Raw genomic sequence first — 25,293 nt, forward strand, 5'->3', positions numbered from 1 at the left:
CTTTTATTTTTATTTTTTTTCCACTTCACCCATCCCTATTTTGATTTCGCCCCCCTCACGTCGAGTTTTTTTTTTTTTTTTTTTTTTTGGTTGGAGGAACCCAAAGTCTGCAACGTTGTAAGTAATAAACATATCTTTAATCCGAATAGAGTGCAGCATGTCACGAGAGTGGCCGTTCAAATATATTGAATATTACTTGGAGTAAACATGGAGGATGTGGCGAAATGATTGCCCCTCCATTTACCTTTTCTTCCTTTTTCCATCATGTTATATATATATATTTATCTTTGTATGTATTGTTCAGGATTCGGCCAACAGCCCAGGCGAATATTTCGGAAAGAAAAAAAAAAACAAAAACGGATGAGTTTGGGGGAGGGGGGCATAGTCGGTGTGAAAACCAAAGAGGTGAAAAAAGTGTTTGCCTCCGTCGCTGAACTTCTTCTCGCGGAGGGGACATAAATGGAAGTTATTGTATAAATTTCTTTTAAGATGAATAAAAGGGCCGAGATGTGTGGGGGCGGGAAATCTGCTATCAATAAAATAGGGTTTTCTTCGTTTTTTACATGCGTTTGGGGTTGGAAATGGGCGTTGATTATTATTATTATTATTTATTAATTATTATTTATTTTTTTTTTAAGGACTACGGGGTTTTTTATTTATTTTTAAGGTTTATGATATCCCCCTTGCTCCTGTGGGCCAGAGCACATCAGGATCAAAAGCAGCAGAATGAGCCACGAGGTGAGGACTGCATTATTACGCCCTTTGTCCAGTGCTTTTATGCTCTTGGTGGGTGTAGCCGCATAAACGCGGATAATACCCTGCAGTCCACAAAAGAGGGGCAAGACGATGACAATAAATGGATTATTTATGCAAGGCATCGCCGACGTCTTTACCTCCACCATGCACGAGAGCTTTCACAGTTTTCTGACGCACATGACTACTATCGTTTGATGATGTGGTGTCATGATCAACGTCTTTTTATTCATCCTGCTGTGTGCATGCGCAGACATCCATCTTTGTACCGTGATCATATTTTTGCCGTTTCACAGGATGTTGACAGGCTGACGCCATTGCTTGCCATTCCGGAAGCGCTTGCCATTGGATTTAAGGACATTAGCAGCGCTGGCGATTTTGACAACGATTTAAGGAATGAGAAGCGTGAAAAGGAGTTTAATGAACTGAACTCCGGCGAGGGGACAGATGCTGACGTTTGTCGATTCTTTTTTGACTCACTGAACATGATCGTATCGGATCTTGTGGCAGCGAAGAGTAGTCCACTCACCGATCCTCGATGGGTCTTTGCAGAGCTTCTTGGTAAGGTGCGAACGCTCAAGAATGCGCCTTACTTTGAAGACGATGTGGTCTTGGACTCAGAGACGACAGGCCTGGCCGATGTTTTACTTCAAATGATTCGGAATTACATCAATGGAGGACCTCTTGTGGGGAAATTAGACCGTGCGGAGCTTCGATGGGCAGTAAGTGTCTGTCTGTCGCATTCCACACCGCTTGTGATTGCCTCTACAAGATCCATTGGGATGATACCTATTGTTCATCTGTTTCCACATGGTGGGAAAGAAACGAATTCCTTTCTTGTTGCCCGTACGAGCCGGCCGAATTCAACGGAGAGAATTGCAGCGTTTTTTAGCAAACACCATGGCTATGACTTTATGCGTGACAGAGAAGGGAAATGGATCTTTCTTGTCCCGTCCCGCCCCCTGCAGTCTGGCGAGGAGATTCGGCTGCAGGCCATGACCCCTGTCTGTGGAAAGGACTCGGAGGCCGAGAAAATGTGGCGGCTTTCGTGTGCTGCGGCTCCTCAGGAATACATGACATCTTCTGCCGTGGCTCACATGCAGCGGTGTCTTACGCGTGAACTCATTGATAGGGGAGGGGATATCCTTGCCGAACGACGCGGTGGTGCACCGTCTTAAGAGGACGATTGATTATTATCATTATTATTATTATTATTATTATTATTATTATTATTATTATTATTGCGAAAGCACGGAATATACATGTCTTGTTTGCGTGGCTGTTTTTTCTGCGTGTCTGCATATATTTATTTATTTTTCTGGACGCCTTTTTTTTTTTTTTTTTGTGGTGTTATTTTTAATTTGCAGCTGACGGAAAGCTGCCGTGTGTTTAAACGACAGCGACTTTGAATGGCCAAAAGGGATCGTAGCATGTCCCCGCCGAAGCCGACGGCAAAGCGACGAAAGCGCGGCGGTAAGCGGCGTCGAAAGAAGCAGAAAGGAGAAGTTATTCTTCCTTCTGCCCCGGCGTCTTTTGTGTGTCACATATGCACAAAGAACCATTGGACAGTTGCCTGCCCCCGACTACAACGGAACCCCGAACAATACCCATTAATGGATAGAAAAAGGGGATGCTGGAAGTGCGCTCAGCGAGGACATCCATCGGCGCAGTGCCCAGTCAAGAAGTACCGCTGCGCCGACTGTGGCGGCATTCACGACACTCGTGACTGCGAGTTTGACCACAAGAGCGAGGAGTGGCATGAGTTTTACGATCCCATCACACAGCATGTCTTTTATAGCCATAGTGAGACACACGAGGTACAATGGACGCCGCCAACGCACCGGCTGGACGTGGTATTGTGGTTCTGCCCCAACTGTAATATACTTATGCCAACAAGTGTGCCGGAGTGTGTCAAATGTCACGCGCCTCGGATGGAATCAAAGATATCCTCCGATTCTTCTTCTTCGGAATCTTCCTCATCTTCTTCCTCCGCATCATCATTTGCTGCCGAAGACGATAGTGACGAAGGCGCTAGTGGTTCTTCCGTGGATGAATATTAAAAATTGGAATATAGAGAGAGGGACTGAGGGAGAGAGACGCGGAGGGCCGTGTTCCGTCTCCAAAACCCGAATTTCTGTTGGTAAACATTTGGTTTACCGCTACTTTTGGGTTACTTAACTCGGACTCTAACTGTTTCCGTGTGCCTGCGATTGAAGCTGTGGGTTCACTTCTTTGCAAGCATCTTTTACCTGTTCTTTGCAAATAACTCACTTCTCTCGTCGAATTAAAAAATATCCTACAAATTCTGAAAATGCCTTGGTTTTTGTTCTTTCACCTCATCACACGTCTTGGGCGTGGGAATAATATTTATTGCTTTGTTTTCTTTTGGATGTAACTTCTTTTATTTCTGTAATATATATATATATATATATATATAATATATATACATTAGGGTGTGTGGGTTGTCATTATTAATAGTATTGGGGGCACCACTCGGCCATTTTTTTTTTTTTTTGCCGTGACGTGGTGTTACAATCACACACATTCACGGAAAAAGAAGAAGAGAAGGCAACGGTAAAGAATGTTTGGATATGGCAATCAACCGAAACCTCTTCGGCGACCTGGATTGAAGATGCCACAGTGGGAGCATGTCATGGCAGGCCTTTATGCTGTTGACATTGGAGCGGCATCGTCTTCTGCTTGTGGCAAATTTGCGTCAGTGGAAATGAATTTGTCAGAGAAACTCATTTCCTGGGCCCAATCACTTGGAAAGCCTCTGCGCTGCACATCTTGTTTGTTGAAAATTCAAACCACTGAAAAAACGGTGATGTATCGCCTGAGAACGAAATATCATGTTGGGGACGTCTCGGAGAGGCGATTTGCGCTTATCTTTCCTGTCAGCGGATGCAGTGGGGCCGTGACGTCAATTATGGCACGAATTAATGGTAGACTAGTTGTGGGACAGCTGGTGAGCGTCGAGGATAGTGCATCGGGAAATTTACGGCGATTTAAGATGGCAACAGACATGCCCGATGAAAATTTTACCGATATCCGACGGAAGCACCCTGTATCAATCTACAGCATTACGCCTAATGCATCCGACGTGCTTGGCGGCAAGGCGGCGGAGGTGGGGGCAGAGGTAATTGTAGAGATCCGATGGATTTCAAAAGAAATGATGTGGTGTGAGCCTCACGCGTTGCAGGTTTTGTATCCTTTTGTGTGCGCACCGCGTTTGCCGGACGAAATTGCGTGTCGTGCAGTGTTTTCCTCTCCTGTCAAGATGGTAAGCAGTCCTAATTGCCGCAATGGCGGGGGTACGTTAGACTGGAAGCTACATCGAAGGTGTTGCAAGGTTTGGCTTACCCCGCGGAACGCTGAAAAGGTGCTGCGACGCGAAGACGATGTTTTTATCCTCACATTTTACTTTCAAGGTGCCCTCGACGCGAAGTACCAGCCGGGCACTCTTGCGCCGGTGCTTCTTGTAATCTTTTTAGGTATCATAGTGTGGATGATGCTAACAAAAGATTTGAGTGTTTGACGAGAGCAGTGTAATTTTTGGAAGAACGAGTGGAAGAGTGACTGCGTGTGTGGCCAGCAGCAAGATTGTGGGGATATGAAAGATAAAATAAATGAATTTTACATATTTTTTTTTTTAGTTGGTCGCCATTAAAACTATTATTTTTTCTTTTTGCCTTTTTTCTTTCTTTCTCTCTCCCTTCGTGTCCGTTTGTTTCCATTAACATGCGCGTTTGTCGTCCATGTGAAAACAAAAAGGGATGGATGAATCGCCCGTTGGTACGCCGTTTTACGCCGCATTTGGCGAATTTAAGGACGGTTACAACCGTGAGGAGGCGGAGGCCGGCATCCACGAGGCATTTCGCTTGCGACAGCGAGCGCGGCAGAAGACTTATGTGAAAGAGTTGATGCTCGGCAGTGGTCTTGGGAAGGCAGCGAAAAGAACTGTACAGAGTGGTTTGTACCAACCGCAGACAGCGCTGTATTTGCCCACCAACGTCGTATCAGCTGCAGCGGCGGTTGTAGAATCGGGGGATGTATCGGAAGAATGTGAGGAAATTGGTGACGCGGACGAGGATCCAATTGGAAAAGTTTTGATGCCACCTGGTTTGGCACTCCTGAGCAATTCTCCTTCAAGCGTTATGAATAAATTTACAAGGACTGAGGTGGAGGTGCAGACGCTAGTGGAGGTTGAGCGTCAGCTAGAAGAGAACATAAAAGTTGCAGAGGAGAGTGTTGCTCGTGAATGTGCTTCTTTTACTTTCGAGAATCTACTGGAATCCCTCTCTGTGGCTCTCGCTGTGGTGGAAGAGGGTGACGCACAGATTCAAGTGAAGCTTCCCGTTCAAGAAGAGGATGCGGTGCCTCTTCACGGGGCAGAGGCTGTCATGGCGTATTTTAGGGAACATATGGCTCCAATCACCCTGACGCTACTGGCCACCTTGTATGCAACGGAGTGGATGCTACAATACACCATGACATTTATAAATTCCATGTTTATAGAAAATGAAAAAGAGGCGCAACTTCGCGAAGAGCTTCTCGCGCGTTGTGTGCGGTGGTTGGGGAAGATTAATCGCTTTGTTGCTTTTGCCTTTGCGCTGGAAATGGCATCCGAGTCATACGAGGCGTTTGAAGAAATGCAGAGCTTGGCGGAGCAGCACACGGAAGAACTTTTGAATGGCATTGAAGGAGACATTAATTCCGCACTTTTATTATCCTTTCCCAAACGACGCCAAGGACTGTTGGGTCGAGATGGGAGGATAAAAAAGCGCCTTCAGCAACTTTTACAGCTTCTTCATGATGTTGAAACCTCGTGGCTCCCAACTGTGAAGCTGCAGAGGGATTGGAAAGATGAATTTCTTACGCGGATGTATAGTCGCATTCATACGGTTATTGCCCCTGGATATCTCTCTGCCCAATTAGGATTTATTGACGAATCCCTTTACGAATTCGTAGCGGATGGCACCGTGTTGCAGAAACAAAACGCAATGAGTGCCACTCGAGGCAGCAACGGTCAGCGCACCTCTTTTAGGCAATCCTTGCCGAGGATTTTGGTTGCGACTCAAGTGGAACGGCGAATTGTGGATGAAAAGCTGACATTTCAACAAATTGGGATGCTGGTCAGGGGTTCGGCTAGTCGTGTCATAGGCCTGCAGTTGTGCATGGGGACGCGGTTTATATTGCGGCAGTGCGACACCGAATACGACGCACAGTGGGGATTTTCGATGAGCCACTCTCAGGACTCACCCAACGCCGTCCGCGATGCGGTGGAAAGTGCCTTATGCTTCATGGAATCATTGAAGATGCAGTTGAAGGAACAAATGGAATACCAGATGGGAATGCTGCGGCACTTTTTAATATAACAGTTGTGGGGCATGTATGAGGGTGTGAATGCGCCGTTTTTTTTTTTTTTTCTTTTTTTTTCATCCTGCCCTCTTTTTTCTTTAGGGGGGATATGGAGGAGTGTTTGCTTTGGGGGGCCTCTTGAAAACAGTGGCCATGAGCATTGCACCACCAATTGGAAGGCGGAAGGAAATAAAAAATTTTTCACTTTTTACGGTCCATGGCTCAGTCACACCTCCAGTGCGTGCGTCTCATGGATTTTTATATAAATATATAAATATAAATATATATATGTCCTTTATTCTTCTTTTTATGTGTTTTTTGTTTTTGAGGACCAGTCTTAGTGCGTTTCCTTCCGTGTGCGTGAATGACTAACAAAAAGAAGATGAGTAACAGCGAAACGGGTGGCACCAGATGTGTTTACGTCCTGTCCGACATTGACGGGTTTAAATATAGACTTGTGATGGAGGGGGATGTGCGTTTGTTGACAACGTCGAAGTTAAAGCGATATTTGCAGAATGCCACAGGCCTCAGCGCCCAGCAGCAAGAACTTTCTTTTAGAGGCAGAGTCATGCAAGATGGTGAGTGTGGAGGCGATGTGGGCCTCGTGGACGGAGCGGTGTTGCAACTGCGTCACGTGAAAGGGATGCGTCGTACCAATAGTGGTGATGGTCGTCGTGTGAACAGACTCCCTAGCAGTTCAATGTCGATGGGCGGTGTGGCGCATCGTGGAAGATCATCGGTCGTTGATGCCGCTTCATGCGCCTCCCCAACCGCGGGGTTGTTAACGCCCCTTCAAGGCAGTCATCCTCGCGATGGCCAGAACGGTGGTGAGGCGTTTACGAGCCCACCGCCGAGGGAAATGAATTACCGCAGCAAACGCATGGGACGCGAGGCTCACGCACTGGAAATAGAAAATGCTCGGCTAGAGGAGCGTTTGTTAGAGATGGAGCGTCGGCTTGCCAATGCCTCCTCGGACTGGCGATTGCAGGAGGAAATTGAGCAGTTGAAGGGCATCATTGCACAGTTATTAAGAGAAAAGGAGGCGGTGGGGCGTTCTGCGGAGGAAAAATGGCGAGCCAAAGAGGAGGAGCTCGTGAAGGAACTTGACCTCATGCGGGAGGAGAGGCGGAGACTCCATCGGGAGCAGACACTTTTTGAAGAGGAGCAAAGGGCGCTGGTGCGCAGCTTAGAGGAACAGGTTCGATCTCAGCAACAGAGGCTTCTCGAGCAGGGGACGACGATAACACAGCAAACTCGACAACGGCAGCCGGCGATGAATGTAGCTGAAAAGGTTGAAAAAAGTTTGAAACAACTCTCACTCGAGCTAAACATTCCCCAACTACACCTAGATGATAATGACACGTGCGTTTTACCGTTAGGGGATGGAACAAATATTCTTGTCACGCTTGATACCATCACAGAGCGTCTGTTTATGTATGCTGTCATTGCAAATTCATTACCTTCGAATGCTGGAAAGCGACTAGAGTTGTTTGAGATGTTGCTTGAGGGAGCTTTACTTGGCCGCGACATGGCCACTGGTGGTGTTGGCGTTTGTTTACGCAATGAACTCATTATTATGAACGTATGCGTTGACATTGTGCATGCGGATGAATACGCCTTGGCAAGCATTGCCCGGCCGTTCATGGAGTCGGTCCAGCACTGGTCAGAGGCGGTTAAAAAAATGATGCCGGAAAAGAAGAATTGAGGAAAATTCTTTTATTTTCTTTTGTGTTTGTGTTTGTGTTTTTGTCCGTGATATTACTTTATACAGTTCCTGTAGAGAGAGACATGATGATGGGTCGTTTACTGCAGGGTTACGCAGTTGGTCAAGAAGGGGAGTGGAAAATGTTTTGAATGAAGTTGAGCTTATTCCTGCCTCAGACTCACTCTTTGGATTTACTCTTGATGTCAGCCGAGTGTGGTATCACAAAGGCAGGGATGGATAGAATGGTAAGCAGTGAAGTTTGTTTTGGGGAGTTGGTGAAGGTGTGGCTGAAAGTCATGATGAATCCTTTATGTCCAGTAAAACAAGATAGAGCGAAGGAGTGGGAAAATAATAATAATAATAATAAATAATATTAGTGTGTTGGAAGTTGAGTTATCTGCGTCTTCAATTGAAATTTATTCACTTTTATTTCTATTTTTTCTAATTTGCCTCATCACACCTTCCCTCTCTCTCTTTTTCTCTTCTCTCTATTTATATGCATTCGTTTTGTGAGAAGTAAACCTGTGAGAGCGTCGAATAAACTTGACGAGATGGAGCTTCGCTGTTTTTTGGTGCACTGCGGCAACCCCTCGTTTGGCACCTCTTACGTGGACATACCGCCACCGCCGTCTTGTGGTTCGGAGCGGCACCACGGCGCCGTCAAATATTTGGGTCGACACTCACCGGAACTTTATTGGCGTCTTGGGAACAATCCGCGCTATTCCCGGCGGATGATGTCTTTGTGGGTGGAAAACACCTCGCCCGAAGAAATCCCCTTAACCGCTCGCGTCCATCCGCATGTGGCGCAACGTTTGGTGTTGAAGTGTATTGGAAAGAATACAATCACCGTCTCCAGACGCACTGCCGGAGAGAATCGCGTTCTTCTTCGTTGCAACGAGTCCGTCACACTTCGGGTTGGCGATAAAGTTGGTGTCGCGCATCTGGTATGGATGCAGGTTGTCTTGGCCCTTGTGTCCGTCAACGGTGCGGTGAAGGCACCGGTTTTGGTGCAGCAGGAAGAAGGCAACGATGCTCAGTACTTCTCTGCTTGTCGGACACTGTGCCCTCGGTTACAGGATCCGCCTCTGCCCCCGGTGGTGCGCGTAAATGTGGCGTGGATGAAGTTACCTTCCGCCATCAGGGCTGCGTTGGCAATCTCTGTGTGGGAACGCCAGTTGGCGGCGGACTCGGGTGCCGTCGCAACAGCAGCCTTGACGAGTTTGAGACCCACAACTTTTGCTGCTTCGCCCGAAGCTGGGGACGGGATGGAAGAGGCTGCAGCGATCAGCAACTCATCGCAGGTAATTCAGGAGGGCGGAACAATCACGACGAGCAGCGAAACACGTAGCAAACGCCGACTGCATGCTTCGCCTTCTGGAAGCCAAGGCGTTGAATCACAATTGATCTCGCTAGATGTGCCGCCCCCACAAAAGAAACGTCGGACCTCCGTTGCTGAAACGGCTGTTATGGATAATAACTTGCGTGTTACTTTGCCGGAGAACAATACTTATTATGAGACCTTTGATGAGCGTCTCGATGATGCGGTTCGGTTTTTAGAGTCACGCACAGAGATCACCAATTCGCTCATTGCCGCAGGGCCTCCCGTCCCCGAGTTGTTAGGGGAAAGCCCACCATGTGAAGGAAGATCTGCGGAAGTGAAAAAATGGGCTCGTCGAAGCAAATCTGTTACTGTAAGCCGAACCGAACTGCGACACGGAAACAAACAGAAGGAGAAGGAGTTACAGCTCTCTTCTGGCCACGTAGAAGGAGAAGCAGCGGGCGGTAAGAATCCTTTTGCTGGCGAGTCACAGGTCGTGTACTATCGTCGCTAGGAAAAAAAAAAAAAAAAATGTTTTTTTTTGTGTTCCCACCATTACTAGAAATTAACTGTCACCTGATTTCTTTTTTTTTTTTTTTTTCTTTTTCCGTAAGGACTATTTCCTTACAACATGAAAAAACTGGTGTGCTTTATTACTACTACTGTTTTTGTTTTTTTTGTTTGCGGCCTGGCACTTCATGGCGCCTGTGTTTTACATTGGTGGCCTCCCGTGTCCTCCTTTTTTTTTTTTTGGACCCGCACATTTTTCTTTTTTTTCCCTTTTTTTCCCTTTTTTGAGAACTTAAATATTTTACTTTTATTTGTCACACGTGTGCAGCAGCGAGACGAGCGAAAATCAAGAGGAAGAGGTCCTGAACGTACCCCCGCACTATTTGTTTTTCTCTACATACCCCTGCCGCCCCCACATAACGCTCGAAGAGAGAGTGCAGTCCAAATAAAACGACGTTAACACATCAAAGGAAGGGATAAAAAAAAAAAAAAAAAGAAAGAAAAGAAAAAGAAACAGAAAGGAAAAAGTATAAAAATAAAAAAAAAACACAGGGAAAAAAGGCTCCACCCCTCCCCCTCAAATATAAAATTTTTTTTTTTTAACAAAAGGAGGCGACAGTAGAAAGTAGTACGCGGAGGCTTTTGCTTAAAATAAAGCACTCACATTCACAAAGGCAGACATATATTTATATATTTAAATATTTATATTTATATACGGTACCTGTGCGGAAGAGGAAGGGGAAATGCTGCGTGCCTTTTCTGGCAGTTGTCTTTCCCTAGAGGACATGGAGATAGTGCGTCGTCCAAATTTAGTAAAACAGCCGCATATATTGGGCCCTGGCGTTGATTTCTTTACAGAAGATGGTCAGCCAGTACGTCCACAGCCTGGCGCGCACACACTTCAGAAGGTCTTTTCTGGAAGTGCCTTGGACCTTAATGCAATGAATGGTGATATTCTTTCTGAGGAGGAGATGCCCCAACCCAATGCTTTTCCGCCAAATCCGCAGGAACAGTATGTTTTGCCGGGAGCGACAGTGTCGACGATCCTGAATCAATTGTCCTCCGAAACCGAGAAGGGGCGTGCCAAGAGTGTCAAAAATAAAACCAATGTTTTGGTTATTGGCGGCATTGGGTATATTTCAAGCCATGTGGTGGCAAAGCTTCTCGACGCGGGCTACACGGTTCGTGTAACAGTGGCCGATACGCTAAGCGAACAGCAACAAATGGATTTTTATTCCATGGACCAAGGTCCAGAACGACGCTTGACGATATTTGAGGCGGATATGACCAACTCCTCCGCCTTGCGTGATGCCATGCGTGGGTGTAAATATGTCATTCACTGCGGCTGCCCGACATCCCCTGGTAACAAGGATCCAGTGGCCTTACATACAAGCGCTATTCGTACACTTTTTGATGCTATCCGATCCACGGGGAAATCAACAGTGAAACGAGTTTTAATCACGGGAGCAGCATCTTCGGTGTTTCACATAACAGATCCGGATCCTCCTTCTGGAGCCTTTGACGAGTCTTGTTGGAATACAGTAGCTACCGCCGCCACTGACCCCGTTCCTTATGCTCGCATTTGTTTTGAAAAAGAGGCGTGGAGGATGAAGCAAATGATTGGTGTGGAATTAGTAGTGATTTTACCCTCCATCACCATTGGGCCAAGTCGTACAGAGGAAATTAGTAATGCCATGATGCAAATTCAAGGGTTAGCCACGGCATCTCCAAGCTTCCCTTATGCACCTAACTTGTACTGGAATTATGTGGATGTGCGTGATGTTGCTGAGGCGCATGTACGAGCACTAGAGTGCCAGGAGGTAAAGGACCAGCGAGTTATAGTCTCCAATGGCTGTTTTAGTTACGCCGAAATTGCAGAAATGATCAAGGAAGCGTATCCGCACCTTACGCCCCCCACACGGACCGCAAATACGTTGATGACACTCCTTATTGGTGCTACGCAATCGCAAGTAAAGATGGGATTTCTTTGGCGTTTTGTGGGCGTTCGAAAGCGCCTGCAAACCCACAGAGCAACGGTAGATTTGGACATAAAATTCACTCCCATGAAGGAGACCATACGGGTGTGCATTGATCAACTAATTCGTGCAGGTGAGGTGCCTGCGCCAAATGCCCCGCGAGCGAAATGCACCCGGAAACTCTTTGCCGCGAAGAAAAGGGTCGGTCTGCTTCTTTGTGCAGCTGCAGCGGCGGTTTGGATTGTGGCTCGAACGAGAGTGAGGCAAAGATGAGGCTTCACGTTAATAATTCTTCATAATTTATTCTCCGCACTTCCTCCTATTTGTTGTTGTTGACATTTTTGTCTTTTCCACAGTTACTTCTTTTTTTTCCTTTTTTTCTTTTTTTTTTTTTTTTCTGCTACTGTTGTTGTTGTTGTTAGTGGTGGTGGTGGTGTTATCTTTTATTTATTGTTTTTTTTTTTGTCCCTGCGGGTGTACCGCGTTCTTTGTTTTTGTTTTTGCACATAAACACCGGAGAAAAGAGCGGAAAACCAAAGCGCGGGACAAGAAGAATAAAGAGCGGGTAACAAACGGAAGGAAGATTGAGAGCAGGAGAAATGGGAAAGAAAGAGGGAGGGAGAGAGAAAGAGAGAGGGGGGCAGGGAAACGGCCAAAGCTGCTTGTGTTCACTTAAAAAGGGAATCGCGATTCGATTGTGTGTGGTGCAACGCACGTTTCCCTTTTTTTGTTTCTTCCGTATCCTCCCACACCACCCTCTGGCGGCACCGCATGCAACGGGCATGGGGGCAGCAGCAGCAGCAGCAGCAGCAGCAGAGAGGGAGAGAAGCGAACGAAGCCCCGCAAAAAGGGCGGGGCTCACGGAAGAGAAAAGAAGAAGAAAAAAAAAAGGCGAATGGATGAAGAAGTAAATAAATAAAATACATAAATAAACATCAAGTGACAAAAAACAAAACAAAAAAAAAAAGAGAGAGAGAGAGAGTGTGTGTGTGTGTGTGTGATGTTCACTTGTTGTTGTTGTTGTTGGAGGAGGAGGAGGAGAAGAAATATTTTCCGTACAAACATTGAGAGTAGGCAATTAACTCTGAAGGATCACATCGTCAACGGGGGCAATGGGTGAAGGGGGGAACACGAGCGGGAAAGCAGCGAGGGAGGGGTGGGCACACGAAGAAAAAAAAAAATTGGATGCCGCCACCACTCCTCCCACACACACACACACATGCACACAAAGCAGGGAAAGGAGAGGGAAAAATAATAAAAAAAGGAAAAAAAAAAGAAGAATAAATGATAAAGTGAGATACCGGAAGATGGGAGACAACAGGAGAGAAATTAAATGCAGCATCCAAAAAGAAAAAAAAAAAAAAAAAAAGCCTAGGCCGTATATATGTGTATATGCAAGGGAGTAATGAAAATGAGGGATAAAAAGAATATATATATATGAAATTAAAGAAATAAAGGGATTTTCAACAGGACACACAATTTTTTTTTTGTGTGTGTGTGTTTGTGTGGAGGGGGACAACACATGCATGCATGCGTTTTGCATTACGATCGACCAGCCGTGCGGCACGGGTATAAGAGAGAGAAGAAGAGAGAATGAAATCAATGAAAACATATATCTATATATATTTATATGTATATATATATATGTCATATTACATTTTTTTTTTGTTGTTGTTGTTTGTGTGTTTTTATGCGTTATGTCTCAGCAATCACAACAGTCTTCCTTTTTTTGGCATGGCTCTTTTTTTTTTTTTCTTTTTTTCTTTTTGTTTTCTTTTCTTTCATGTATACGTGTACGTGCATTCATATAATACATCAGTGCATCCACAATAAAAATACATTTGTAATTCATATGTATTTGTATTGTGTTTATGCGGAAATGTGTGTATCACGTGTTCAGCGTGCGGTTTACGAATTCTCCCTTACCGCCTGTTTCTTTTTTTTTCTTTTTTTTTTTTTTTTTTTCTTTTGCTGTTGTTTTTGTTCTTTCCTTTTTTTGGCATATCCTTTTGTTGTTGTTTCCCTTCCCTCCCTTTTGCGACATCTCCACGCCTTACGCGTCAGATAATATTAAATAAGAATAATGGTATTCATCGTAATTATAATTAGTGCGGCGTGTGGAGAGGCCGGGTTTCTGTCCGCAGAGGAGGTGTGCATGTGGGAAGAGAGAGAGAAAGAGAGAGGAGTGGAAAGGGCGAGTGTTGGGAGGGGTGGCTTCGATGACGTGGTGGCGGGGAGTAGGAGGAGGAAAACAAGTTATTTGCAGGAAAAAAATGGAGGAATTGAAAAAAAAAGAGGAACGCGGGCCGCTTATCACTTTGTGGTATTTCCCTTTTTTGTTTCTTCTGTATCCTCCCACACCACCCTCTGGCGGCACCGCATGCAGCGGGCATGGGGGCAGCAGCAGCAGTGGCAGAGAGGGAGAGAAGCGAACGAAGTGCCGCAAAAAGGGCGGGGCTCACGGAAGAGAAAAGAAGAAGAAAAAAAAGACGAATAGATGAAGAAGTAAATAAATAAAATAGATAAATGAACATCAAGTGACAAAAAACAAAAAGAAAAAAAAAGAGAGACGGTGTGTGTGTGATGTTCACTTGTTGTTGTTGTTGTTGAAGGAGGAGGAGGAGGAGGAGAAATATTTTCCGTACAAACATTGGGAGTAGGCAATTAACTCTGAAGGATCACATCGTCAACGGGGGCAATGGGTGAAGGGGGGAACACGAGCGGGAAAGCAGCGAGGAGGGGTGGGCACACGAAGAAAAAAAAAAAAATTGGATGCCACCACCACTCCTTCTGCACACATGCGCACAAAGCAGGGAAAGGAGAGGGAAAAATAAAAAAAAAGGAAAAAAAAAAAGAAGAAAAAATGATAAAGTGAGATACCGAGAGATGGGAGGCAACAAGAAAGAAATTAAATGCAGCATCCGAAAAGAAAAAAAAGAAAAAAAGCCTAGGCCGTATATATGTGTATATGCAAAGGAGTAATGAAAATGAGGTATAAAAAGAAAAAATATATATAAATATATAATTAAAGAAATAAAGGGATTTTCAACAGGACACACAATTTTTTTGGTGTGTGTGTCTGTGTTTGTGTGAAGGGGGACGACACATGCATTGCATGCGTTTTGCATTACGATCGACCAGCCGTGCGGCACGGGTATAAGAGAGAAAAGGAGAGAGAATGAAATCATGAAAACACATATATTTATTTATATATATGTCATATCAATTTTTTTTTTTTTTTTTGCTGTTGTTGTTTGTGTGTTTTTATGCGTTATGCCTCCGCGATCACAACAGTCTTTCTTTCTTTGGCATGGCTTTTTTTTTGTTTTTTTGTTTGTTTTCTTTTCTTTTCTTTCATGTATGCGTCTACGTGCATTCATATAATACGTCAATGCATCCACAATAAAAATACAAATACATATGAATTACAATTGTATTGTTTTTATGCGGAAATGTGTGTATCATGTGTTTAGCATGCGGTTTACGAATTCTCCCTTACCGCCTGTTTCTTTTTTTTTTTTTTTTTGCCTTTGCCTTTGCTGTTGTCTTTTGTTCTTTCCTCTTTTTGGCATATCCTTTTGTTGTTGTTTCCCTTCCCTCCCTTTTGCGACATCTCCACGCCTTACGCGTCAGATAATATTAAATAAGAATAATATGGTATTTATTATAATTATAATTAGTGCGACGTGTGGAGAGACCGGGTTTCTGTCCGCAGAGGAGGTGTGCATGTGGGAAGAGAGAGAGGGAGAGAGAGAGAGGAGTGGAAAGGGCGAGTGTTGGGAGGGGTGGCTCCGATGACGTGGTGGCGGGGAGTAGGAGGAGGAAAACAAGTCATGTACAGAAATAAAATGGAGGGATTGAAAAAAAAAAAAAAAAAAAGAGGAAGTTAAAAAGTCAAACATACACACGCACACAAGAGATCTGCTTTAAGAGAAGAGCGCTTTGGACGGATGTTTGATTTTAACCGCAAATATTTAACGCTAACCTTTTTTTTTTTTTTTTTTTTTTAAAACCCAGAAAAAAGCTTAGCTCTAAAAATTGTTTTTCTCCGGGCCCCCACTGAATTTGCCCTCTGACGCCTTTCACTACGCACCTGTGGGATGTTTGTTTGTGTGTTTGTGTGTGATTGGGTGGGTCTGTTTCCTCCAGTGGATGCAGCGACTGACGTAATTGTTTTTTCTTTTTTTTATATTAACGCAACAGGAAAAGGATGTAGAGACGAATTGAAGAAGCGAAGGAAAAAAAAAAAAAAGACTAAAATTTATTGATGCGTGAATTCTCATTCTTCTTTTGCTCTTACTGTATTATTATTATTTTTTTCCTTTTTTTTTTTTTTTGCTGTTGCCCCACTTCCATTGCAAGCTAGCCGCTGTGGCTCTTGTATGTGGGGTGGCGTCAAGGCGCGTGCACACCACGGCGACATCTTTCGTGGGTGGAGTGCTAGCCAGGGGTTGGAGAACTTGCGGCGCAAATTGTACCGGGAGCCTCGTCCGTGGTACTTGGCATGGTCTTTGCATCACCACAAGCACCTCCTGAGCGATCACCACTGTGCTCGCTTGTTGGCGTGGTGCACAACTGTGATGGACCTTGAGAAGCGAAAGACGGCAAAGCGTCAGGCGTACATGTACTCCCAACATGTTTTTCAGACCATGGTTCACAGCCACAAAGTAGGATCGGAGACGTATCAAGAGTTTTTCAGACTTTGTGCTGCTGGGCGCGACTTGACGACGGCATTTCGTTGGCAACAGTATTTGGTGGAAACGGGTCATCCATTCTCCCTCTCCCACTATACATGGCTTTTACACATTGCTGCTCTCTCGCCAAATGATGAAAGTGCCGAAGATATGGCGGAGGCAGTGTGGGAAATGTACTTGGCCCGTTATTTTCATCTAGTGAAACATGAAGTGACCGATGGCACTGCCACCTTGCAATTTCAAACCTCCGATGAAGAAACCCGGGAATTAGAGGGACTATTTAGAGCTTTTAAGCAACTCCGCTCTAAAATATATCATTGCGCAAAGCCAGAACTCCTTGAGTTTATCGATGCTCTTCCTGATGGCAGTTCTAACTCTGTCTCAAATGATACTTGGCCGCCAGTTAGCCGGCATCATACTTTTCGTCACTTGGAAGCGGGAGCGTCATGGACTCCTCCAACGTTGTCACGCCCACACCTTCGGGATTCTATTTTGCACGAGAGCTTTACAAATGACTTGGAACAGGCAGCCTTTGCGGGCAATGTGCAGCGCGTGGTGGAGCTTGTGGATGAGTACTTGCGGCGTATTTCCGCTGAGAAGAGCAAAGAAAGCGCAAAAAAACACCGGGCGGGTGAACGGGATATTTGGCATTGCTTTTCGGATCCATCGGCTGTTGCTTTTCGAAAGCCACTTGTTGAGGCAGGCGGCGTCACGGCGGAGCTTTATCATTACCTTATTGTGGCAATTTCGGCAACGAAGCCGTCACTGGCACTTCGTTCACTACGATGCATGGAAGAGAGCAATCTTCAGGTGCTTGATTTGACACGGGCAGTTATGATTGTGAGATGTGAGGGCTCCTCAGCAGATCAACAAGCACTTCTTCGGGAACAGATCAAAGAAATTGAATTGAGACGGAAAATTGACGAGGATTACGATCTCACACGAGAAGTTGAGCTCTTCTGGAAGTTCTGTTATACAGATTTTTTTCACTACCGCAATGCGTTGAGTCGAATGGAGTTGTATCTTATACTTATGGAGGGTTTGGGGCCTGTCCGGGTTCAGGAACTGCTGATGGAGGCAAAACTCCACGAGTCATGCTCAATGGAGGACGTGGTTGTGCTCGATGAGAACTTCCGTGCGGCGGCTGCGGTGTATTTTCGATCTTGTTGCGGTGAAGTGGATGTGAATAAGGCGCTGGATGACATCACAGAGAAGATGCCAAAACTTGACATCAGTTTGGTGGGCTCTATTCCCCATTTCAGCGACTATGCACTACCCGAAGGGGAGTTTGTCGCTACGGATGCCTCTGCGTTACGAAACAAGTTGGTGGGGTTTAAAAGGATCTTTATTTTGGATTCTTCCTTTGTAGAGACAAGCGAACACTTTATTACGGTGGGGCAAACCTCTGATGTTGAGGATGAGGGGTCTTCTCTTCTTCTTATTCCCTACTGCTGTCTGCAGCAGATGTCCTTAACAATTGAGCAAGAGAATGATATTGTGACGATGGATGAGGCCCTGCAGGAGACCAACAAGGCTGAGCCTTTTATTGCCTCGCAGCGGCTACGAAGTTTGTTTGCACTCCTGCGAGACGTGAATAAAAAAAGACGAACTCGTGTTCTCCATTTCAGTGAATGTCTTATGGCACACTCTGTGATGGAGTCGCAGATAAAGGCCGCGGTTCTTGATCCCGCTCACTCGGACAACGATCACTTGTTTTTGCTTCTTGCCATGATACGGACAATAGCACCTGAGGAAGCCGATGTGGTGCTCTGCACGAATGATGCAGCTCTTGTGAAAATTTTTCACGATGACAAGTCTGCTTCTTTTTTTGTTGGAAAAATAAGCGTCATGTCATCACAGCCGCCGCCGCAGGTGTTGAAAAATGGGGAAGACCTCATCGATGACAACCCTGAGTTGTGTATGTCGATGGATTTTGAACCCAAATTGCAGACTTCCACGTATCTTGGAGAGAAGAGTCGCGTTCTGGAAGGAACTGCCATGCTGCCCTCAAAAACACAATTGCCCGAGGTGGATGAACATGTCTTGGGAACCGCATGGCTTGACATGCTTGACGGCGAGGAACAAAGGGAGAAGCCCATGGATTTAGCAAGCTGTACTCCTTGTTCTCAAGTTGAGGATTCAAAAACAGGGGCTGCGAAGGAAATGAAGCATATTGGCGAAAAGGAGAACGAGAAGGAGGAGGATGATGGGGAGGACGATTTGGCAGCTCGAGAAAATGAAAGGCTTATGAACACATACGACTCGGAGCATGCGGTTGTACCAGTGGGAGCCTTGATGGCGGAGGCGTCATCATTAGGATCCGTGTTTGAGCAGTTTGATGTTGTCGGGCCGGATGCTGAATTGGAGCGTGCCATGGCGTCACCAGCGCCGTACGAAACACCCGGTCAACCGAGTGTCAGGCCTCGCAGAAGAACTCTGTTGGAAATGGAGGCAAGAAGAAATCGTGGCGCATCTAGTAGGCAGCGATTTCGTCTTGCAAGGCGATTAAGTAACATCTCGGGGGGACGCGTTCCGTTTAACTTCCGCTACAGGGTACTTGAGGTGAATATAGCGGACCCGAAAAATAAATCCTTCGTGGACGCCTACAAGAAAGGCGTGGCGAAAAAACGAGAGAGCTTCAAACGGAAGTTTAAGAAATCCTATCTGGTTGGCGGTATTTCGCCGTAATTGAGTATGTGCAAGGCAAAAAATAACAACAACAACATTGCAGACGGGGGTTTTCAGAGTTTTTATTTACTCTTTTTGTCTTTCTTGCATTACTTGCTATTCTCTTTACGGTTGCATTGCAAATGGTTGCGAAAGTTTTTTTTTTTGAAATTTGTACATGATTCATTTGCTTTGGTTCGTCCAGTTTTGGTCACCCGCTCTCATGTACGACCCTTACATACATGTAATTATTTAATGTGCGTGCTTATTCCTATCGTTTGCCATATTTACTGCACGTCTTTTCTTGTTCTTTTTCTTGTTATTTCTTATCTGGTTTTACGGCGACCTCCATTTATTTCTGTGAATGAAGGATGCGGGTTGTTTTCTCATTTGTTACTGCATTTAATTGACGCCACTGTGAGAAATGGAGGTGTCCTGCAGCATTGCTGACAAGCCACAGACATTTGACTACTTCACAGAGCGTTACTACCACCAATATGTAGTGAGAAACTGCAAAGGGGTAGAAGATAATAATTGTAGGCTGTTGGTGCACAGCAATGGGTTGTGTGTATTATGCCTGGACGGGTCACATGCTGCTATTCAGTCGCATCGTAAGAGTTTGTGTACAGACGAGGAATTAGATGCATCTCATCCCAGAATCGAATCCGTCACATTTGGTTCTGGAAGGGGAAATGCAAAACTTGCACCACAAAACGTTTGTTTGGTGGGAAAACGCAAGAAAAACGCCACAAAATGTCAAGAAGACACTAATATCTGCGTTATAACAATGACGGATGGAACTTTGTACAAAATCCCTGCATGTGTTGCCGGATTTGTTCTGGAGCTCAACCCCACCGTGCAAGAACGACCCGAACTTCTTGTGACGGCACCTCACGTCGAGGGCTTTATCGCCGTCATTTCCCCCAACTACAACAAATTGGACCTCGGCAAGTACCAAAAAGTATGGGAGGCAACCGGAGGAGATGTTGTGGACGACAATGATGCTGACGACTGCACAAAAAAAAAATGAACCCTAGTAAACGCAGCGCATTCGACGGATTTGGCAATGGTTTGCACCACTTTTTCTGCTTTTTCCTCTCAATTCCTTCCCCAATAAATGGACGAATTTAATGTCCTTCTTTATTTGTTTCTCTGAAGGGCTCTCCCATTCTTTTCCTCCCGTGTCTGCTCATCTCCCTCTCTTCTTGTGTTTCTGTTGTGCTCCTTTCTCGCGGCTGAAACGCCACCATATCTCCCTCTTTCTCCAACGTTACACCCACCCACACGTGTTGTCTTAGTGGATGAACGTCCGCTGAAGGCTGCGGAGAGCTGCGTGGAGCTCATCTCAGTAAACGCCCCGATGGGATATCCGCAGAATTTACTCGGGAGCAGTCTTTTGTGGCTGGGCACTTCTTGCGAGGGTAAACTGCTTTGGAGAAACATTTCTGAGCTGGAGGAAATTCCAGGCATGCCCGTTGGCACGCACTTGCACGTGGACACCGCGTGTCTTCGGATGGCTGACGCCCTAATAGGCGCGATGGGGCGACGCCCCCGAGACGTCCCCACGCATGTCGCGCGAGAGCGCCATGCAAATGCGCTGTGTGTCTGAGATAAATTTGTTTCCTGCCACGCACCGGAGAAGGTGAGGCGGATGTGTGGGCTTTCGTTCCCATCCGCGCGGTTCCTGAGTGCATGGTTCCACAAACTGCTTCTCCGCGGAGATGGTGCCCTCGTTGTGCCGCACCGGGAATTTGTCTCATTTGCTGATGTGTTTTTGGCTCCGTATCCCCGCAAGACTATTTTGGTTGTGGCCACGCAAGAATTAGGAATTGTGTGGCTCTTGCGGCGTTTCTCATTGCGGCAGCCCACCCACCGCGTCTGTATTTTTTGGCGACGTGTTTGCTGGAAGCCATGCCGAGTAAATGCAATGCGCCCACGAGCGACGGTGCAGGCTGTTGTCGTTGTGCGGCCGTTTTGGCGGTTGCGCAACAGCTCAGTTTGTGGATGCATTGGGAGACTTCATGGCTTGCAACGATGAGGGTCAGACACCGATTAGATGGAGAGAAGTGTTCCATTTCTGTGAAGCTATGATGGGTGCCGGCCTTTGATCTTCTTGTTTATCTTTGTTGTTGTGCAGTTGGCCGTATCTTGACGCATGGTGGTGGTCGAATTATCATGCATTACCGTTACTCGTATGTGTTTTGTGCTATTTGTTAAGAATGTCTATTTTTTTGTGTGTATTTGTGGCGAGGGTTGTGGCTTGGTCACTTGCGTTTGTTTGTTTTTTCTATTTATTTGTTTTTTTTCTTTTTTTTTTTTGGTGGGTGGGGAAGCCTTTATGAACGAGGCTGTAGAGATGGTGAGAGTGTACAATAATGGGAATCGTGATGGGAGCGACGATGAGGGTTCGTTGTGTCTGCCGATTCCTCCGATGAAGCCGTTTAGTTACGTGAGGCTCGTGAGAGGGTGGCTTAACATGGATGTGGCGGAAGCGAATGAGCCGCGGACGATTGCGATTGGCTGCGATCCGGCGGTGTGGTCGGGCCGATCGTACCCAAACAATGCGGTCAATAACAGGCGTTACTCCCTCCTCTCGTTTCTCCCGCTTGCTTTGTTTTACCACTTCCGGTCAGTTTTCAATGTTTTTTATTTACTGCTGTCCCTCTCGCAGCTCATTCCGGCCCTGAAAGTCGGGTTTATTGTCACGTACTTCTCGCCGCTAGTATTTGTTCTGCTGCTCTCTTTAATAAAAGACGCCGTGGATGACATTCAGCGTTACAGGCGTGATCAAATTGCCAACAAGGAGAAGGTGGAAAAACTTTTTCCGGACGGATCAACGGGTGTTGTGCTCGCGTCGTCGATTCAGGTCGGGGACTTACTGGTGTTGCGCAGTGGCCAGCGGATCCCGGCGGATTGTGTGTTGTTGCGTACATCTGAGAAGAGCGGGACATGTTTTGTTCGAACGGACCAACTCGACGGTGAAACTGATTGGAAGCTGCGGTATGCCTTGAAACTGACACAAACTCTCAATAATGAAACACTCTGCCGATTCCGGGCGAACATACGCTGCGAGCCGCTTCACAAAGACATCTACAAATTTGTGGGGATGCTTGATGTTGCGGGGTTGGACGCCGAGGCCATTTGTCTTGAAAACACGTTATGGAAAAGTTGTGTCGTGGCGTCCGGCACCTTGATAGCCGCGGTGCTTTACACCGGCGTTGACACGCGTAGCGCGATGAATTCCAGCAAACCCTCCACAAAGACAGGTCTTATAGAAAGTGAACTGAATTTCATTGGAGCACTGTGCTTTCTGTTTCTTGTCGTTGTTTCGCTTTTCCTTGTTTTTCTGCAGCAGTTTGAGGGGGACTGGATCGTGATGTTTCTTCGATTTCTTATCCTTTTGTCAGCCATCATTCCCATCTCTATGCGAGTCAACGTCGATGTGGGTCGCATGTGGTACTCGTACGAAATGTTCCGAGATTCAAAAATAGATGGTACGGTTGTTCGCAACACAAACATCCCGGAGGAATTGGGTCGTTTGCAGTATTTGTTTACGGACAAGACAGGGACGCTGACGAAAAACAAAATGGAATTTCGCGTCATTCAAGTCGGTGTCGATACGATTTTGAATTACAATGAGGTGGACCGCTTTCGAAGGATCATGGAAGCTTTTTTTGTTGAAAGGCATGAAACCGGAGGTCTCAACGCAATAGATGTTGGTAAAGGCGGTGGTTTGCTCTCGCAAAGAACATTTCCACGCGATGTCACATCTGTAGGCGAAGCACTTCTCGCGCTTGTACTCTGCCACAACGTCAGTCCCGTTATGGAGGATGGCCGTTTAGAATATCAGGCGGCGTCACCCGATGAAGTGGCTTTTGTGAAGTTCTGTAGTTCTATTGGTATGACTCTTACACACCGTGATGTGAATTGCGTGCGGTTTACGACCCCTGGGGGGAGAACTGTGCATTACGACATTATCAAGGCCTTTCCCTTTACCTCTGAACGAAAGTGTATGGGAATTATCGTTCGTGAACGGCGGGGGGTGGGCGAGGGCGGATATAAATATCTGATGAAGGGGGCTGATACGAAGATGGCGAGTGTTTTACGCCTCACTGATTGGTTGTATGAAAGTTGTCAGGAATTCTCGCAGGTGGGACTTCGAACTTTAGTATTTGCGCAGCGGACATTAACAGAAGAGCTTTTTGAAACATTTTTGGCGAAATATAATGAGGCCAATGCAGACTTGGGTGACACGCGTAACAGTTCTTTAGATGCGGCCATGCGTATTATTGAAAGGGACATGAAGTTAGTTTGCGTTACCGGTGTAGAAGACGAACTTCAAGATGATGTCACGACGTCACTGGAAACATTAGGGATGGGTGGCATTAAAGTGTGGATCCTAACGGGTGACAAGGTGGAGACGGCCACTACCATTGGTCATTCAACACGACTTATTCCAAGAAACGGCGTTGTGGAAGTGATGGCGTCTTCTACAGAAGAAGATGCCATGCGTTTTTTGGAGAAACTTGCGGCTCGTTACGCTTTGCTATCACGCGGTGCATGTGTCAGCAGACCATGGACGCTTATTTTGGACGGCACCTCTCTTTCTTTTTGTCTTTCAGAATCCGTTTCTAGAATCTTTGTTGAAGTCTCGCAAACGGCGTATTCCGTTATTGTGGCACGATGTTCGCCTACACAAAAGGCGGCTGTTATTCACACTATGCGAAAGTACTGCGACAAGAGGGTCCGCATGGCTGCTATTGGGGATGGAGGAAATGACGTTTCAATGATACTTGCCGCGGACGTTGGTATTGGTGTGGAGGGATTAGAAGGCAAGCAGGCAAGTATGGCAGCAGACTTTTCCATCACGAAGTTTGCTCACTGTGTACGACTTATAATGTGGCATGGGCGTAGATCATATTGTCGTACATGCCGTATGAGTCAGTTTATTATGCACCGAGGTATGGTGTACTCGGTAGTGCAGGCGTTCTTTTCACTTCTTTTCGCAGGCACCACCATGTCTATTTTTAATGGATATCTTCTTATGGGGTACACCACCATTTTTACTATGGCACCGGTCTTTGCGCTTGTACTCGATGAGGAGATACGGGAGAAAGACGTCAGTGAGTTTCCGCAGCATTACAAGGAGCTGTTAAAAGCTCGATCTATGAACACACGCTCTTTTTTGCAATGGGTATGGATTTCTATTTTTCAAGGAGGGACCATGATGTTTCTTTCACTTGAGTTATTTAGCGAGGAGTTATTTCAATTGGTGGCGGTTGCCTACACTTCTTTATTGATGACGGAACTTATTATCGTGGCGTCCACGGCGCACCTCCGAATACTTTGGAAACAACGGCGACGTCATCTCTATTTGTTTATTGCAGCTGAATGCTTTTCCATTGCGTCCTACTTTGTGGCCGTCGTGGTGTTGCCTGAAACAATAGACAGAAACTTTTTTTTCTCGTCCGGCTGTTGGTGGCGAGTGACAGTAATTACCCTAGCCATTATTATTCCCATTTACACCATATGGTTGGTAAGCAAATATCTGCTGTTCAACCAGAAACTGGCATACTCACTACTCTGACGCTTCGATGGGTCCCATTTGTGTGGGTGTGAGGGGAGGCTTAGCGGCGTTACACCGATGGACTGAAAGAAGTCAATTGGGACCGCAGACACATTTAATGGCCATCTTTTGTGCGAAACTTTTTTTCTGCTTTTTCCTCTCAATTCCTTCCCCAATAAATGAACGAATTTAATGTCCTTCTTTATTTGTTTCTCTGAAGGGCTCTCCCATTCTTTTTTTCCCGTGTCTGCTCATCTCCCTCTCTTCCTGTGTTTCTGTTGTGCTCCTTTCTCGCGGCTGAAACTCCACCATATATCCCTCTTTCTCCAACGTTACACCCACCCACACGTACTGTCTTAGTGGATGAACGTCCGCTGAAGACTGCGGAGAGCTGCGTGGAGCTCATCTCAGTAAACGCCCCGATGGGATATCCGCAGAATTGGCTCGGGAGCAGTCTTTTGTGGTTTGGCACTTCTTGCGAGGGTAAACTGCTTTGGAGACACATTTCTGAGCTGGAGGAAATTCCAGGCATGCCCGTTGGCACGCACTTGCACGTGGACACCGCGTGTCTTCGGATGGCTGACGCCCTAATAGACGCGATGGGGCGACGCCCCCGAGACGTCCCCACGCATGTCGCGCGAGAGCGCCATGCAAATGCGCTGTGTGTCTGAGATAATTTTGCTTCCTGCCACGCACCGGAGAAGGTGAGGCGGATGTGTGGGCTTTCGTTCCCATCCGCGCGG

At 46.2% G+C, this 25,293-nt stretch overlaps 10 protein-coding genes across 10 annotated transcripts, besides 64 other annotated features; all 10 read left to right on the plus strand.

The window, feature by feature from the left end:
- Positions 1–20: part of a sequence feature (AT_rich) that runs on past the window's edge.
- Positions 1–128: part of a mobile genetic element that runs on past the window's edge.
- Positions 1–289: part of a sequence feature (areas merged during assembly that could not be assigned to a particular haplotype. This can correspond to areas where the two haplotypes were merged or to regions with more than two copies in the genome that were merged during assembly.) that runs on past the window's edge.
- Positions 66–88: a microsatellite.
- Positions 290–1,428: a sequence feature (areas merged during assembly that could not be assigned to a particular haplotype. This can correspond to areas where the two haplotypes were merged or to regions with more than two copies in the genome that were merged during assembly.).
- Tc00.1047053504057.80 (hypothetical protein, conserved) lies at positions 564–1,931 on the plus strand (the record flags this gene model as incomplete). The annotated part of the gene is made up of 1 exon (XM_812200.1): positions 564–1,931. The coding sequence occupies one exon, from the start codon at positions 564–566 to the stop codon at positions 1,929–1,931; it is 1,368 nt and encodes a 455-aa protein (XP_817293.1).
- Positions 592–623: a microsatellite.
- Positions 1,429–2,080: a sequence feature (areas merged during assembly that could not be assigned to a particular haplotype. This can correspond to areas where the two haplotypes were merged or to regions with more than two copies in the genome that were merged during assembly.).
- Positions 1,943–1,996: a microsatellite.
- Positions 2,081–4,069: a sequence feature (areas merged during assembly that could not be assigned to a particular haplotype. This can correspond to areas where the two haplotypes were merged or to regions with more than two copies in the genome that were merged during assembly.).
- Tc00.1047053504057.70 (hypothetical protein, conserved) lies at positions 2,163–2,813 on the plus strand (the record flags this gene model as incomplete). The annotated part of the gene is made up of 1 exon (XM_812199.1): positions 2,163–2,813. The coding sequence occupies one exon, from the start codon at positions 2,163–2,165 to the stop codon at positions 2,811–2,813; it is 651 nt and encodes a 216-aa protein (XP_817292.1).
- Positions 3,166–3,202: a microsatellite.
- Positions 3,335–4,291, plus strand: Tc00.1047053504057.65 (hypothetical protein, conserved; the record flags this gene model as incomplete). The annotated part of the gene is made up of 1 exon (XM_812213.1): positions 3,335–4,291. The coding sequence occupies one exon, from the start codon at positions 3,335–3,337 to the stop codon at positions 4,289–4,291; it is 957 nt and encodes a 318-aa protein (XP_817306.1).
- Positions 4,070–4,105: a sequence feature (areas merged during assembly that could not be assigned to a particular haplotype. This can correspond to areas where the two haplotypes were merged or to regions with more than two copies in the genome that were merged during assembly.).
- Positions 4,106–4,990: a sequence feature (areas merged during assembly that could not be assigned to a particular haplotype. This can correspond to areas where the two haplotypes were merged or to regions with more than two copies in the genome that were merged during assembly.).
- Positions 4,374–4,408: a sequence feature (AT_rich).
- Positions 4,432–4,471: a sequence feature (GA-rich).
- Positions 4,530–6,131, plus strand: Tc00.1047053504057.60 (hypothetical protein, conserved; the record flags this gene model as incomplete). Its single annotated transcript, XM_812198.1, has 1 exon — positions 4,530–6,131. One exon carries the CDS (start codon positions 4,530–4,532, stop codon positions 6,129–6,131), a length of 1,602 nt encoding a protein of 533 aa, XP_817291.1.
- Positions 4,991–5,339: a sequence feature (areas merged during assembly that could not be assigned to a particular haplotype. This can correspond to areas where the two haplotypes were merged or to regions with more than two copies in the genome that were merged during assembly.).
- Positions 5,340–6,281: a sequence feature (areas merged during assembly that could not be assigned to a particular haplotype. This can correspond to areas where the two haplotypes were merged or to regions with more than two copies in the genome that were merged during assembly.).
- Positions 6,168–6,192: a microsatellite.
- Positions 6,282–6,466: a sequence feature (areas merged during assembly that could not be assigned to a particular haplotype. This can correspond to areas where the two haplotypes were merged or to regions with more than two copies in the genome that were merged during assembly.).
- Positions 6,374–6,404: a microsatellite.
- Positions 6,467–9,923: a sequence feature (areas merged during assembly that could not be assigned to a particular haplotype. This can correspond to areas where the two haplotypes were merged or to regions with more than two copies in the genome that were merged during assembly.).
- Positions 6,479–7,819, plus strand: Tc00.1047053504057.50 (hypothetical protein, conserved; the record flags this gene model as incomplete). Its single annotated transcript, XM_812197.1, has 1 exon — positions 6,479–7,819. One exon carries the CDS (start codon positions 6,479–6,481, stop codon positions 7,817–7,819), a length of 1,341 nt encoding a protein of 446 aa, XP_817290.1.
- Positions 8,167–8,192: a microsatellite.
- On the plus strand, positions 8,371–9,651 carry Tc00.1047053504057.45 (hypothetical protein, conserved; the record flags this gene model as incomplete). Its single annotated transcript, XM_812214.1, has 1 exon — positions 8,371–9,651. The coding sequence occupies one exon, from the start codon at positions 8,371–8,373 to the stop codon at positions 9,649–9,651; it is 1,281 nt and encodes a 426-aa protein (XP_817307.1).
- Positions 9,653–9,680: a sequence feature (AT_rich).
- Positions 9,718–9,744: a microsatellite.
- Positions 9,924–10,253: a sequence feature (areas merged during assembly that could not be assigned to a particular haplotype. This can correspond to areas where the two haplotypes were merged or to regions with more than two copies in the genome that were merged during assembly.).
- Positions 10,126–10,194: a sequence feature (T-rich).
- Positions 10,227–10,250: a sequence feature (AT_rich).
- Positions 10,254–12,156: a sequence feature (areas merged during assembly that could not be assigned to a particular haplotype. This can correspond to areas where the two haplotypes were merged or to regions with more than two copies in the genome that were merged during assembly.).
- Positions 10,328–10,362: a sequence feature (AT_rich).
- On the plus strand, positions 10,391–11,896 carry Tc00.1047053504057.40 (hypothetical protein, conserved; the record flags this gene model as incomplete). The annotated part of the gene is made up of 1 exon (XM_812196.1): positions 10,391–11,896. One exon carries the CDS (start codon positions 10,391–10,393, stop codon positions 11,894–11,896), a length of 1,506 nt encoding a protein of 501 aa, XP_817289.1.
- Positions 11,984–12,020: a microsatellite.
- Positions 12,157–12,371: a sequence feature (haploid, non-Esmeraldo-like haplotype).
- Positions 12,201–12,272: a sequence feature (CT-rich).
- Positions 12,372–12,544: a sequence feature (haploid, Esmeraldo-like haplotype).
- Positions 12,412–12,439: a microsatellite.
- Positions 12,488–12,604: a sequence feature (T-rich).
- Positions 12,545–13,427: a sequence feature (heterozygous, Esmeraldo-like haplotype).
- Positions 12,860–12,908: a sequence feature (T-rich).
- Positions 12,968–12,992: a microsatellite.
- Positions 13,234–13,269: a microsatellite.
- Positions 13,365–13,405: a microsatellite.
- Positions 13,428–14,145: a sequence feature (haploid, non-Esmeraldo-like haplotype).
- Positions 13,556–13,621: a sequence feature (A-rich).
- Positions 14,088–14,193: a sequence feature (T-rich).
- Positions 14,146–14,974: a sequence feature (heterozygous, non-Esmeraldo-like haplotype).
- Positions 14,234–14,253: a microsatellite.
- Positions 14,450–14,487: a microsatellite.
- Positions 14,617–14,661: a sequence feature (AT_rich).
- Positions 14,820–14,866: a sequence feature (AT_rich).
- Positions 14,939–14,978: a microsatellite.
- Positions 14,975–15,915: a sequence feature (haploid, Esmeraldo-like haplotype).
- Positions 15,129–15,229: a sequence feature (A-rich).
- Positions 15,257–15,302: a sequence feature (AT_rich).
- Positions 15,358–15,381: a microsatellite.
- Positions 15,610–15,631: a microsatellite.
- Positions 15,906–15,960: a sequence feature (A-rich).
- Positions 15,916–15,978: a sequence feature (haploid, non-Esmeraldo-like haplotype).
- Positions 15,979–16,930: a sequence feature (areas merged during assembly that could not be assigned to a particular haplotype. This can correspond to areas where the two haplotypes were merged or to regions with more than two copies in the genome that were merged during assembly.).
- On the plus strand, positions 16,006–19,005 carry Tc00.1047053504057.30 (hypothetical protein, conserved; the record flags this gene model as incomplete). The annotated part of the gene is made up of 1 exon (XM_812195.1): positions 16,006–19,005. The coding sequence occupies one exon, from the start codon at positions 16,006–16,008 to the stop codon at positions 19,003–19,005; it is 3,000 nt and encodes a 999-aa protein (XP_817288.1).
- Positions 16,931–17,791: a sequence feature (areas merged during assembly that could not be assigned to a particular haplotype. This can correspond to areas where the two haplotypes were merged or to regions with more than two copies in the genome that were merged during assembly.).
- Positions 17,792–18,256: a sequence feature (haploid, Esmeraldo-like haplotype).
- Positions 18,257–21,139: a sequence feature (heterozygous, Esmeraldo-like haplotype).
- Tc00.1047053504057.21 (hypothetical protein, conserved) lies at positions 19,409–20,014 on the plus strand (the record flags this gene model as incomplete). Its single annotated transcript, XM_812211.1, has 1 exon — positions 19,409–20,014. The coding sequence occupies one exon, from the start codon at positions 19,409–19,411 to the stop codon at positions 20,012–20,014; it is 606 nt and encodes a 201-aa protein (XP_817304.1).
- Positions 21,140–23,264: a sequence feature (haploid, Esmeraldo-like haplotype).
- On the plus strand, positions 21,140–24,571 carry Tc00.1047053504057.11 (phospholipid-translocating ATPase, putative; the record flags this gene model as incomplete). Its single annotated transcript, XM_812212.1, has 1 exon — positions 21,140–24,571. The coding sequence occupies one exon, from the start codon at positions 21,140–21,142 to the stop codon at positions 24,569–24,571; it is 3,432 nt and encodes a 1,143-aa protein (XP_817305.1).
- Positions 21,258–21,303: a sequence feature (A-rich).
- Positions 23,265–23,753: a sequence feature (heterozygous, non-Esmeraldo-like haplotype).
- Positions 23,754–23,889: a sequence feature (areas merged during assembly that could not be assigned to a particular haplotype. This can correspond to areas where the two haplotypes were merged or to regions with more than two copies in the genome that were merged during assembly.).
- Positions 23,890–25,293: part of a sequence feature (heterozygous, Esmeraldo-like haplotype) that runs on past the window's edge.

Source organism: Trypanosoma cruzi, genomic scaffold, assembly GCF_000209065.1.
Source record: "Trypanosoma cruzi strain CL Brener 1047053516931 genomic scaffold, whole genome shotgun sequence".
Taxonomy (NCBI): domain Eukaryota; phylum Euglenozoa; class Kinetoplastea; order Trypanosomatida; family Trypanosomatidae; genus Trypanosoma; species Trypanosoma cruzi.